Here is a 14,089-nt window from a genome sequence, read left to right as displayed (position 1 = left end):
CCTGCCCTTACTGGGCCTGTGCCAGCAGTGCCCAGCACAACGGGCCCGGATCTCACTGGGGGCCTCTAGTGCTACTGTAATAGAAACAGCCCCCTGCCAGGGGCGGGGCACCCCGACCTGTCCAGGAGAATGGGGGAGGCAGAAACAGACTCCAATTCCCTACCCAAACTTGGAATTTGTTCAGAATTTGTTTTCCCCCCAAGAAAGAATAAAGTGCATCCACCCTCCCACCCCAACTGGCCGAGCCACTCCCGAGGCCCACATGCTCTCCCGGCGCTCAGCTGGGTCGGGGGCCCACAGGGCTGGGCCACAAGGAAAGCCAGGCCTTGGCTGAGCAGCCTCTGTGCCCCAAACCCACTGACCCCATCTGAGGAGCAGGGCCAGTCGCCTGGCAGCAGTGCTGTCAGCTCAGGGTTGATACCAGCCTCACCCAGCAGCACAGCCCTGCCTGCCTCCCGCCCGGGGTCTCTGCTGGTGCTTAACCTGGCCTCAGGACCAGATCCTCACTGCAGCGCCAGGTGGCTCCAACTCAGTGAGTTGTTCAGCTCAGTTCGTTCCAGAGCTGCCCCCACTTCGTGGTAACGTCATGCAGGGCCGGGCAGCCCCTGTCCCAGGCCGGGCTGACCAGCGTAGGCTTCCAAAAGCCAAGGCCACTGACTCTGCTCCTTGGATCAGGTCTCCATCCCCTCCAAGGTGAGACTCCGGGGGCTGGAAGCGAGCAGGTTTCCAGGCTTGGAGCATCCCCCCTCCCAGACGCAGCACCAGCTCTGGGGTCTCCTGGGATCTGATGCCAGAACAGGAGCAGAAGAGAGCCCGTCGCTCACGCTCCATCTGCTGCCAAGCAAGGAGTTGCTAAGGCACTCGAGGCTGCTTAGCACATTGCAGTGAGAGCAGCTGCCTGCTGCTCCCAGCTCTATTTTAAGAGCAAGCAGCAGCTTCACTCTGCACATGGAGTAAATTTGGTTGCTCAGCCACCCTCGAGTCCCAGCCTCTCAAACACCCTCCCACTCACCCCCACGTCCCCAGCGGCTCTCGCTCGCTGCGGCACAGGCCATGGAGAGCCCGCCCAGGCAGCCGGCAGAGAGCGCACGCGGCCCACAGGGCAGCGCCCGGCTCTACGGGACGGGGAGTCGTGCAGACGAGGCTGGGGACAGGGACAGCTCCAGGCAGATTCACGGCCAGTCCGGGTGCTGGGGAGTATGGCCAGGGAAGGGCTGCCAAGCAGCAGGAGCTCTTTCCACCCCAATCCACTCCAGTGCAGGTCGTTTTAACCTGCCCAATAACTTCTGGGCTTGGTAGGAGGGGGAGGCTGCAGAGCTCAGACCAGCATGGGTCAAACTGCTCAGCTGCAGAGGGGGAATGGCAGGAAAGGGCCACTGCCTGGGCCGGAGGAGAGAATCATTGCGTGTGATGGCAGAAGGGATCGTTAGGCTCATTGAGTCTGACCTTCTGCATAACACAGGCCAGAGAGCCTCACCCTGGGATTCCTGCACCCAGCCCAGAACGCGGGGCTGAGCCAGAGCGGGTCTGTGAGAACGACACACCCAATGATGTAACGGCTCCAGGCCACAGAATCCTCCCTCTGGTGTTCTAAGGGTTCTTTACTGCCAATATTAACAAATTTTGCCTCATTTCTAATCTGATTTTCTCTAGTTTCAGCTCCCCGCCGCTGGATCTCATTATGCTTTTGTCTGCTAGATTAAAGAGCCCTCTGCTATCAGAAATCTTCTCCACACCTAGGGACTTGTAGACCATGATTATGTCACCTCTTAACCGTAACTAAATACACTGACCTTCTTCAGGTTTCAGAGTAGCAGCTGTGTTAGTCTGTATCCGCAAAAAGAACAGGAGTACTTGTGGCACTTTAGAGACTAACAAATTTATTAGAGCATAAGCTTTCATGGGCTACTGCATCCGAAGAAGTGGGCTGTAGCCCACGAAAGCTTATGCTCTAATAAATGTGTTAGTCTCTAAGGTGCCACAAGTACTCCTGTTCTTTTTGACCTTCTTCAGTTTCTCTCCCTAAAGCCAGGCTGTAGGTCTCTTCTGAGCAATTTGTCAACATCCCTTTTGAAGGGCGGATACCAGCCCTGGACACAGCAGCCCGGAACAGTCTCGCCAATGCCATACACCGCGGCATCTCCATGGATTGCATTCACTCCCTTGGGCCTGGTCTGCACCTGGAAGGGCTTGCTGTGTTCCTAGTGGAGACACAACTCATGCTGATCCTTGAAAGAATAAGCCACCTGGGAGAAGACTTTTTGCCCTGTTTTGTGAGTGTGATCTACATTCTTTGTTCCTAGGGGTCTGACCTTCCACCTACCTGTGCATGTGAGGCCATCCTACCCAGTTAGCCTGATCACTCTGTATAAGTGACCTGTCCCCATCATTGTTACCACTCCCTCAGCGTCTCAGCTGCAGACTTTACCAGCAGTGGTTATAGTTTGTTCCAGCTCATCAGTACAGATAGTGAATAGCAATGGGCCAAGCACAGATCCCTGCTGGATGACGAGTCCCCATTAACAACTCCTTTTTGAGATCGATCAGTTGGCCAGCTTTTAATCCGTTCAACATGTGCTGCTCTGACTTTGTACAGGGCTCATTTTTTAGTGAGACTGCGGCCAGAGTCTTCAAGAGAGCTCCTCCGGGCCAGATTTTCCAGAGTGCTCAGCTCCCATTTTACGCCCAGAGTCAGAGCCGGTTTGCCAGAAGAGCAGAGCACAATGGGCTTGGAGCGCTGTGGAGAATCTGGTCCCAGCTGTGGGTGCTGAGCACTTGGAAACCTGGCCCTGGACTCTTGAGAACTTGAGCCCAGCTGGTCCACTGGCTGGACCAGTGTGGTGGGCGTAGGAGGCCAGGCGAGATGGACCAGTGATACGATCCAGCGGGGGCAGTGGGAGAGCAGACGCGATACAAGAGTGGTCTCGCTCCCGTGCAGCAGGAGCCAGAGAGACTGGCCTAGATGGATGTGCTCTGATCCACTGAAGCAAACCCGCTGTTCACGGACACTGCCCAGGCCTGGCGCAGACAGCCCAGTGAGCTCACACAGCTGGTTGCTGCTTTCCCTGTTAATGGGTTTGGAATTCCCTGGGGCTTTAGACAAGCCCGAGTCTCCTCCCTACCTCATGACCCACCCGAATTCTGCTGGTCGCTTTTAGATCTGAAAAGGAGAAAGACAAAAAAAAATCTGCCTGGGAGAAGAAAGGGAGTTTGTACAACCTGCATCTGGGGAGTTTCACCCTTCCTGCCCTAGAACTGCAGATCTCACAGTTATTATCCCCAGCTGGCGACACCCCCACCAGCTCCCATCTTCTGAGCCCCCCCAGGCTTCCCAGCCTGTGCACAAGCCCCACAGCCAAATTCTGAATGGAGCTGTTGTGAGGGAGGGGTCATGTGGCCTCACCAGCCCAGCTGAAAATTCATTCAGCAATTTTTGGATGGGCCTGCCTGCAGCCCCTGCTCACATTCACCTCCCTCCAGCTTTGGCCTCAATTCCCAGCTCCATCTTCTATTCCTGACCCTCTCCCCACCTCTCTCAGGGCCACTGGAAAAGCACCTGGGCTTGCAGGCTCGTGGGCACTGGGGAATTCTAGCAAACTGCCACCAGTGGGAACCCCTCCCAAATCTGGACCGAGGTCACGTCCATGCGGAGAAGCTGATGCGTAACACTGCAGCAAAGTAACTCTGTGTGGACGCTCTTCTCCAAAAGAAAAGAGATTTTATTCCAATTAGACCGACTTTATTCCGCTCACACGGGGGAGTTCTAGGAAAAACTATTCTGCTAGAGCGATTCCAGTAGAACTTCCCATGTAGAAAAGGCTTTAATAATCAAGGATAAAAAGCACTGACTAGAGCCAGGAATCTTGACCTACAATCCCCCTTCAATTCCAGCCCTGGGCACTCCCCGTCCCACAGCTCTGCCAGTGCCCCTCAATTCCAACCCACAGCCTCCTGCTATCCCCATCCCCAGCTCTGCCAAAGTACCTCCTTCCTGACTTACAGTCTCATCCTCTGCTACCCCGGTCCTCAGCCCCTCCCCACAGTTCAGCCTGCCCCTCAGCCCTCTCCTGCAGGACCCCTGTAATTGCCAGGCCTGGCTTCTCCTGAGCACAGGTTTCCATTCACGCTGCAGACTGTGACCTCATCCCTTGCTGTGGTTCTGTGACGTGCCTGTTCTGTGGGGATAGGTGGTTGCTCATCCCCTGCCCTGGAGGGCCAGAGCTTTGCTTTTTGGCTGGTCCCTACCGTTTGACCTGTCCAGCTTGGGTAGCCCTCTGAGAAATGACAACTCCTGCTGCACCGCAGGAAGGGACTTAACACCACAGAGGACGCACAGAGAGCTGCCCAGGATAGACAGGGATGGCAGAGCTTTGTCCTAAGTGATGTCCAATGGCATGAGAAGGATTCAGAAACTCGCCCGCTGGTAACCTCAGTCCGGTTGCAGTCCAGGTCTCTGGGGGTGAAAGGCTAATGCATTAGGCTGAAACAGCCACAGGCTTGACCCACACTGCAAAATCTCTCTCTGTCCAACCAAAGACCTGTCTGGTTCTAGTCCATGGGAACTTGCATGGGGCTGCAGGGCCATCCCAGCTCTCTGCAAAGCACAGCCCAGACAAGCCCCAACATTTTCGCCTTGCTGATGCAGCTACAGCTGTCAGGAGCTGCCGGAGAGCCATGGGATGGGATGCAATTCATGTAGGGTGACCAGACAGCAAATGTGAAAAATCGGGACGGGGGTGGGGGGTAATAGGAGCCTATATAAGAAAAAGACCCAAAAATCAGGACTGTCCCTATAAAATCGGGACATCTGGTCACCCTACTGCAACACACATACCAGCAACCACTCTCGTGAATAAACTTTGATCTAACCAGCATGCAGGCCCCTGCAATGCTGAGGGTTATGTTTTACCCCACAACTCACCGTTACAGAGAAGCGTTTAGAGAGGGCAGTGAAAGTTCACAAGCAGATTTAGAAGGATTGGGACCTAGATAAATGCCAGGCCCCAATTCCTGCACGCCTAGCAAAAACTACCCCCATGCTCAGATCTGAGTGCTAGTCACTGGCATGGGGGAGTCCACGGGAAGGAGGAAGAGAGATTGGGACATCAGCAATGTTTCACAAGAGATAGAGTTCCCATGTTCCTTGCAGAGCTAGGCTTAGCGTCCTGGCGGGGCGGATGGGACTAAGACATGCTGTTCTAATAATGCTACTTTGCTCTTCTCGTCACCTGTCAGCCCAGGATCTTAAACCGCTTCACATGCATTCAGTCAGCCTCACAATGTCCCCACCTTCCGTATGGGGAAAACAGAGGCAGACTTGCCCATGGCCGCCCAGCCAGGGAGTATCAGAACCCAGAAATCCTGACTCCCAGTCCCCTGTTGTAACCAGCAGACCATGCTCAGCCTTCAGCGCCAGGAGTGACACATCCTGGGAGCACAGTGTAGATGTAAATCATCTTAGCCTCATAAAGCCCCTGCCTCACCCCCAAGTGGTATATAACCTAGAAACACAGAACCACAGAAATTCAACCACCCCTGCAATGGAAGGCAAATTTTGAACAAAGAACCCAGGCCAACCCAACCCCCCCCCAGACAACTGCATAGAACCCATGTATCTATAGCAGATACAGGGTCGGTGGACACTGCTGATGTTAGAACCTGTGTTTCCAGGCAAGGCAGGGGTTCAGGCCTGGTGCTGATCACTAAGCCACCCCCTTCTGCAATTGGGGTACGAGACAGCAAAGTCTTGAAAAGAACGTATCAGCCTTGCCCTGAGCTTTCCCAGCCAGCAGCAGAGTGAAACCAACATGATCCTTGTCAGTTTAAGGGCTGCTCCCTGCTGGATAGCAATAGTGAAAACTGACCAGAGTCTTGTCAATTGCACTGGGCTCAATCCTAAGAACATCCCATGGGGCACTGCCTGGGTGGCACCAGGGTCTCGTGTGTAATCTTTGCTGTGTGTCTGTAACAGCCAGGAACTTTGTATTTTTACAGTAAAAGCTGCAGGAACTGAGAGCCGAGTCCCCTTCTCTTGCCAGGAGCAGCAAGGAAGTGGCTCTTTCCAGGCTTACAGAGAGCAGTAAACTCGAGTTGCCCACATTTTACTGGTCCCACTGAACTGCGTGGCTAACCCCTCCCCCAGCCACTGGGAGGTGCACAGACATGGCTTCTTTAAAAGTCAGATCAAAACAAGACCCCACCAGGGGCCTTCCTAGGTTGTAGTTCAAGCAGGAGTTCTAGGCTCCAAGATTCCCTGGCTGAACCGCGCCAGGGGTCAGACGAGAGGATCATAATGGTCCCATCTGGCCCCCAAATCCATGACACTGTGAAGAGGCTATTAAGGGAAATACAGAGCAAGAGGAAAGCTCCCATTGTACGTAGGCTCTGGTTAACTGACAGGAAATGAAGGGTCATGCTGAACAGCTGCTCCGCAGAGCAAGGGAAGCTACCAGGAGCTCAGGACTGGACTATCCAATTCACTGTGTATTTGGAGGGCACAGAGATTGATACAAAGTCATTTGGGCTAGTGGGGCAAGTCTTCGTTCGGAGCTCAAAGCATTGTACAAAAATTGCTGAATGAAGTCGCACAGCCCTGCTGGGAGGAAGCTTATCCCCATGCTACAGATAGGGAAACTGAGGCTCAGGAAGGGAAAAGGACTTGCCCAGGGCCATGCAGCAAGCCAGTGGCAGAAGCAGGAATAGAGCCCAGTTTACCTCATTCCCAGCCCTGTGATCTCACCACAAGACTCTGTGGTGGAGATTGTGAGAAATGCCAAGTGAACGTGAACATACTGAAGGACTTGGCGGAATGACAGGAGGTGAAAGGACCAGTTTAGGGGAATGTTTAAAGGACCCGTCACCAGAGTGTCTGTAATAGGTGCTGTGCAGGGATTACATAGTACAAGCACCACCGCTCTAACATGTTTATAACATGGCTTAGTTCCAGCAACTGTACAGGCAAGACCAAGATTCTAAGGAGCTTGGAAAAAAAGGCAACTAAGGGGGGACATGACAGAGGGCTATAAAATCATGAGTGATATAGGAAAGTAAATAAGGAAGTGTTATTTACTCCTCCTCATAATACAAGAACAAGGGGCCACCAAATGGAATTAATACATAGCAGGTTTAAAACAAACACAAGAAAGTATTTTTTCACGCAATGCACTTTCAACCCATGGAACTCCTTGCCAGAGGGTGTTGTGAAGGCCAATACTATAACGAGGTTCAAAAGGGAGCTTTTGATTCATGGAAGATAGGTCCATCAGTGGCTATTAGCCAGGATGGACAGGGATGGTTCCCTAGCCTCTGTTTGCCAGAAGCTGGGACTGGGCGACGGGATGGATCACTTGATGATAACCTGTCTGTTCATTCCCTCTGGGGCACCTGGCATTGGCCACTGTCGATAGGCAGGATACTGGGCTAGATGGACCTTTGGTCTGACCCAGTCTGGCTGTTCTTATGAAATCCCATTTCCAAAAGGGACTTAGGCACTCAGGAGCTTAGCCTCCCTTATGCACTTCTGAAAACGTTACCCCAAATCTTGTTATAACTTGATCAAGCGCAACATGCAGTGGCAAACTGATGGACGCTGATCTTGGGAGAGCCCCTGAGAGCTGAGTTAGGACTAGTCCCAGGAGTAAGGCAGTGACGGAATCAGGAGCAGCAGGTAAAAACAAACAAATAGGCTCCCCGAATGGGATAAAAGGGGGAAAATGCAATTCACAATATTGTGTAATTACAGCCTCTTAACTTAAACCAGGAGTAGATCCCAATCTGCAGCTCTGTGCCCAGTATTCATCACCTCCCACTGAGCTGATCAGAGGCTGAAAAAGGCCTAGAAGGAGAGCAAAGCTGGTGACAAGGATGGAAGTGTGTGTGCGTTGGGGGGAGTTCTCTAAAACAAGGAATTTCAAAATCAAATATTGTTTAGCATGGAAACCAGTAGCATTAGAAAGGGTTTGACTGAGGTGTTGGAGATTTCAAAGAGCTCTAGTGACTGTGAAAGCTGGATTGTTCGGTTTGTGCTTGTCCCATAACTGGATGGGGGGGGGGGGGGATGAAGCCACTAAATTGAACAACAAATTGAAGCAGCATATAAACAACTTGCAGAATTCCTTGCTGCAGGAGGGCAGAGAGTCAAATCCGAGACTAGATTTAAAACAAGGATGGACCCCAAATATCAAAGACACATGGCTATGCAACTGAAGGACACAAACTGACGGCTGCAGAGGTCAGGAAGGAACAGTTCACCTCCTCTGGTGTGCAGCACTGCACAGGGGGCTGAGTGCATTACACCCACACACACTCACTGGACTATCAGGAATTGGCTGCTGCCAAAGGCAGGATCGCGGATTCGCTGGACCAATTATGCAATCTGGCAAACGACAGTTTCCAAAACATCTAAATTCTAGGCTGTGCCAGGAGCGGGCCAAGCACTAAATCTAACCCTTCCCCCCAGGTCTGTCTCCCAACAATCCCCAAAGTCAAGGCACTGAATCAAATCACAAATCAAAAGGCGAGGGAAGTGACGTGTCAGAACCTCACTGCTCTTGCCCGGGGGTTCCCCTGGCCAACGCCCGTCCATTTTAAATTGACATTGTGAACCATCCAGTCTCTCTTTTTTGAAAGCAGACAGAGATCTGCTTCCGTTTGCAAGGCCCAGGCCCTGCTAGTCAGGCAGCCGAGATAACAGTCGTGTTGCAAGAACACAGGAGTGAAAAGTTACGGTGCAGACATAGCTCAGGGCGGGCACGTGGCTGGGTGGGCGTGCAGTGGGGTCCCCTCAGAGATGCCTTGATATCAGCTGGGTTTTCTCTTACTCTCACACACCCGCCCACAGAACAACTTCTCCAGGAGGCCAGATATTTCCTCCCCAAGGGCGAGAGGCCAAGAAGCATCACCCACCAGCTTCGGAGAGGGAGCGGAAGGTCTTGGTGACCTTCTCTCTGGACACAGGACCATCACGCTTGGATAGAAATGGGGGCCGGGCCGGCCAGTCCCGTGTGCTGGCCCCACCATGGGGCCAGCACACGGACACCATGGGGACTTGGACACCATGGGGCCCCCGCCTTGAGCCCCTCCCTGCTCCAATGGGCAATTCCAGAAAGTTGTCTTACAGGCCAGCCAGAGGGGGAAGGTGACAGGGTCCCCTGGGTGCACTGCAGCCTCAGACATCCTCTGGCAGTTAAACCATAGATGCTGTCATGGTACATTGCTCCCCCCAGAGACCCACTGGGGCTGCTGGGAACGGAGGGGGGCGGGCGGTCCTGGGGGCGCAGGGACTTACCAGCACATGGGTGAATCTTTCCTCCAGCTCCCCAGCGCTGGGCATGGGCTGCTTCGGGGGCGCGGGCTGCTTGGCCGGCAGAGCTGTGGCTGGTGGCTGGGTCTTAGTCTCCTTGGCCGGAGCCTGGTCCACGCTGCCGGCCGCGTTGCCCATCCTGCGGCTCCTGCCCAGCCCAGAAAGCTGCTTCCAGGCGCCCAAATCCAGGTTGGAAAAGAGGAAGGGGCCAGAAAGGAGGAAACTTTCCTCCCACAGTGCGAGGGGCAGGCGAGAGCGGGGGCCAGCTCAGAGCCCCCCGCCTGCACCCAGGGGAGCCGTCCCAGGAACTCTCCGCGCTCAGCAGCGGGTGCGAGGCGCGGCTGCTCCCCGGCGGGGCTCCATCTCCAGGCGGCTCCGCGGGGCGAGCCGGCGTCCCATCGGCCCGGGCAGCCCCTGCCTCGGCTCGGCGCGGCGCGGCTCGGCTCGGCGCTTGCAGCAGGCTCGGGCTGGGGCTGGGGGAGGAAGTCAGGGTGCAGCTGCTGCGGTTCCGCGGTGCGCGCTGTGCAGGAAGCGAAGCTGCACCCGGGGCTGGTGTTTTTCTGTCTCGGCTATTTGTAACTTCGGGTGCAGCCCCCCGCCCCCAATGGCCCCGCACCGCCCGGCCCCAGGGGACTAGGGAGCGCGGGGCGGCAGCGGAGCGCCCGGCGCTGCCCGGCCCCCGAAGGCAGGGGCCATGGCCGGGGAGAGGCAGGGCCCAGGCACCTGCTGGAAAGGAGCTCTCGGAGGAGAGCAGCAGAGGACCGGCAGTCAGGGGGCTTCAGGGTCCCAAAGCCCACAGCTTCCAGGCCAGGATTAGCTCGCGGAACCGAGGGGCGAAGGCAAATGGGGATTCAGCGGCTCGCCTGGAGTCCCGGCCGCCGCCTGGAGCAGGGGGAGGAACTAGGTCAAACGGCTGCTTATTCCCGGGGAGCGTGGCCTGGTTCTGCACTTTCAGCAGCTCCCCTGAGCACCCAACAGCCCCTTGTTCAGCGAGCGGAGACCAAACAAGCTCGTGCCACCCCCGAGCAGCCCCCGGTGATGGGGCTGGAGTGGGGTGCTCCCCTGGGCTTAGGGCCTGGGCCTGGGGCGCTGCTCTGGGCAGGAGGAGCTAATGCAAGGGGCTAATTCCAGGTGCGCCAGTTGATCACAAACAGCAAGAAGTAGTTGGGAATTGCAGCTTGGGTCCGAGAGCGAGGCCCCGCTTCTGCTCCTGGCCTAGGGTGCCCTGGGACCCTCGCTCATTTTCACCTTCACTTCCCACTGGCAAACTTTCCTTCGCAGCCGGAATGTCTCCCGGAAAAGGAGGGAAGAAAACAACCAGTCGGTGAGGCCGGTCTCTGGCACGAGAGACATTTCCACATTGGGTAGCCAGGCTCCAGGGGTGCTGGCTCTCAGTGACCCCACAGACAGCGTCTCAAAGGCAGCCTCCAGAAAATGAAGCCCACACAGCGGCTACCTGCTGACCCTGTGGCTTAAGTGACTTGCCTGGCATCACCTGCCTTAACCAAACCATTATCCTGTCTCTGCCTGCAGGCCCCGCCTTGTTCTCCACCCACCTTCAACTTCTCCAGCTGCAAAGAGCTGTGACCAGTGCGCTTTCCTGGACAAACCTTCTTGAATTACGTGTCTGTAGCATTGTGGGCTGGGGATTGTAGGTCATTTCATGGGGGAGGGGGACCGCAGCCCTCTAGAAACTAAGATGTGTGTGTAAGGTAGGTGGGGGGGGGGGGGGTAGGCCCAGTCACTCAGGAGAGGTGTCACACCCTGGAGAGACTCTCGCATCTACTGGGTCAGACTGGATTCTCCAGAGACTAGGGCCGGCGTTAGGGGGTAACAAGCAGGGCAACTGACCTTGCCATGGGGAGCTCCATGAAGCTGTTACACCATATCTACAGAGTCACTGGGGTAAATGTAATGTGAGTATGACACTCGTTTAATCTCTAAAAGAGGAAATAAATCACACTAAAGCAGAGGTTTCCAAACATCCAGGGGGCGAGCGGTGACACCAGGCAGCTCAGGCTTTAGCGGGATGGGGGCCCACTCCTTAGCTTCCGCCCCTGGACTTCAGTGAGTCTAATGCTGGCCCTGCCAGAGACCAGCCGACAAAGAAAGGACTTTGGGATAAATGGCCGTGTTCCCGATCCAGCAAACAGACAGGACCTTCTGTGCTGGGGGCCCCCAATCCTTCCTTGGACAGGCTGGAAGGACTTTGGCCTACGAGGCCCCACAAGACTGATGGGTGCTTGTTCTGAGCTGGGGCTGTTATGAACTTGTAACCCCAGAAAACCCCCTTGCTGGGGTCTGAAGGACTGACTCCTCCTGCCAGAGCCTGTGGGTGGGGTGATCCTGGTGAGCTTATTAGCATGCGTGCAGGTTCTTTTATTGTTTTGAATCTGTTTTCTCTGTAATCTCTTACCTTAAGAATAAATGGGCTTGCTTAGAAAGGGCTGGGTGGTGGTTTAACTGGGGCAACTCCACCATTTACTGTCGCTGAGGAGAAAAGTAAAAGCAGCCCAGCCATGTAGGCAGGGAGTTAGGCAGTCTGGAAATACCCCAGTCGGGAGGGAGAGACGCGGGTCTTTGCCCAAGAGGGCTGGTGGCTGAGGATTTTACAGTGGGTGCCATGGCTGGCCCATGAGGGGGAATATGGGTGCAGTGCCCTGAACTGTAAAAAGAGTCTCGTTCACTCCTCCCTGAGCATTGTCCCTCCCGTGCCCTGAACGAGGGAGGATCCTGTGCAAAACATAGAAAGATTGCAGCACAGCGTCAGCTTCAGGACAGCTGGTCCAGTGGTTATGGTGCTAACCTGGGGCTCAGGAGATGGGCGGTCCGGGGAACCTTGAGCAAGTCCTTGTCTCTCTGTTCCCCACCTGTGAGGTGGTGCTGCTTGGGAAGTACCATCTCCCAGGGGTGCTGAAAGGATGAATGTGTTGGACTGGGAGGGGCCAGAGAGGTACCTAAGGGCTAGGGTAAGGGGCACCCTAAATCCTGGCATTTCCTGACTTTTGAGCGCTTGACGTTGCCATTTAAAGAACATTCTTTTAGTTAAATATTTTTGTATTTAATCCTGTAGGTTTTCTTTTAAAAAAGACAAATGTAAAAGCAAATGGGGTTACATGCAACCCCCGCATCATACAGCAGCAGGGTTTGAACCCGAACCTTCAGCACTGCCCAAGCTACCAACAGGAAATAGCTGGTACCTTGGGGATGGGTTGCTGGGGCCATGGGCTAGCTTTGGGGGTAACCGAGCATCTCTTTTTCTCTCTCCTTCCCTCCCTCAACTTGGGGGAGCGCCTGCTCCATGTTGTGCCCCCGGAGGGGAATGGGACATTGAAGTCAAGGGGCCCCCTGGCTCAGGTATCTTCCCCAGCCCAAGGAGAGGCTGCTGCTCCCGTGTCGTGCGTGCTGGCTCAGGAGGGCCCAGCCTTTCGAATGTTCATGTGCACTTGTCGTTTGGGCTGCTGCCAACATTGTGCTGAAAATGCCAGTGCTGGAAGGAGGGTGATGTATCTCAGCAAACCCAGAGCAGAATTTTAGGGGAGAAAGAAAAGGCACTTTTCAGACCCCCAGGCTTTCTCCCTCTTTGATTTCAAAGGTTGGCTGCAAACCGCACAGCGATGAGAGCGTTGCAGGAATCTCTTATCGTGGCTCCCAGCTCCCGTATAATTACAGACGTACTTGGAGGCACCAGCAGAGATCGGGTTCCCATTGTGCCGGGTGCAATACAAACACCCAGAGAGACAGTCCCTGCCCCAAAGAGCTTACAGTCCAAACAGACCAGACAAAGCGTGGGAAGGGAAGTGACTTGCCCAAGGTCACCCAGCACAGTTAGGTCTCCTGTAGCCCAGTCTCGTGCCCGACGCTCCAGGGCAGGCGCTAGCTAATGGAGCAATTCCTTTCACTCCAGTGCTAGAGGCCTGTGTTTTGAAGCTGAAGGTCCAGCTAGGTCTTTTCTGGCTGATGGAGCATGGGGGGCGGGGGACACAATACTCCATCCAGGCCAGCTGCTTTGCCCCAGAGGCAGCGTGGCCTGCTGGGCAGTACAGTCTCCCTGGGGGGGCCGGCTAGGGCAGCTTCAGGTTTGAGCCCACAGGCTGCTGAGCAGAGGTCAGGGGTGTGTGAGCGAAGGGAAGTTCCCTCCAGCCGAGCCCAGAGGGTGAGAAGCCAGGAAGACCATTTCTTGCAGCCTCTCAGCGCTCATGGCCGATCCAGCTTTCCATCTCACGCGGCTTCTCCGCGCGCGGCCCGTCTACCATGCCGTGCGGCCAGAGATGGTTTCTGAACCTGGCCGCGATCCCAAGTGGAGGAGCAGTGAATGTTTTATTTCATCCCCCCACCCCCGCCATTTACAGGCTATTAGCCGCCTTCCCTTAACTGACATTTCCAGGCAGTGCAGTGCAGTCTGGCGCCTGGGAGCACCCAGAACCTCTGCAGGAGGGGAGCAGGGGAAATGGAGCCTCAGATGCAGGGAGGGAGTGTCTGTCTGCTAGTGCTTCGAGCAGGGGCCTGGGAGGCAGGACTCCTGGGTTCTATTCCTGGCTTCCCCGCCACTGTGCTGTGAGACTGAGCAAGTCATTTCCCCTGGGTGCGCAGAGGTGTCTCCATTCGTAAGTGCAGGCTGATGGCGACTCCCCCTGCCCCAGGGAGGGTTAATGGGTGTTTGCAAAGAGTTCCGCGAACCCAGTCGGAAAATCACTTCTAGAAACACAAGTTATTCTAGCGGCAGGCTGCAAATGTGCGTGGCGTGGCAGCCAGGGGATGGGAACAGGCTAACCCGGCCTCTAGCAG

The 14,089-nt window shown here is 55.2% G+C and overlaps 1 protein-coding gene across 5 annotated transcripts in view; it reads right to left on the bottom strand.

The window, feature by feature from the left end:
• FMNL1 (formin like 1) overlaps nt 1-10,087 on the bottom strand; it is a 58,674-nt gene extending 48,587 nt beyond the window's left edge. For 4 of the 5 annotated variants that reach the window (XM_054014618.1, XM_054014621.1, XM_054014620.1 and 1 more), the window contains exon 1: nt 9,287-10,084. In XM_054014618.1, coding sequence (XP_053870593.1) covers nt 9,287-9,439 — 153 coding nt within the window. In that variant the 5' untranslated portion in view covers nt 9,440-10,084. Of the gene's footprint in view, nt 1-9,286 lie in introns of all 5 variants that reach the window. The other variant, XM_054014619.1, reaches the window with a different exon arrangement.
• Nucleotides 10,088-14,089: the final 4,002 nt, after the last annotated feature.

Source organism: Malaclemys terrapin, chromosome 25 (assembly GCF_027887155.1).
Source record: "Malaclemys terrapin pileata isolate rMalTer1 chromosome 25, rMalTer1.hap1, whole genome shotgun sequence".
Taxonomy (NCBI): Eukaryota; Metazoa; Chordata; order Testudines; family Emydidae; genus Malaclemys; species Malaclemys terrapin.
The sequence above is the reverse complement of the archived record's forward strand: the minus strand, read 5'-3'. Positions and strand labels throughout refer to the sequence as shown.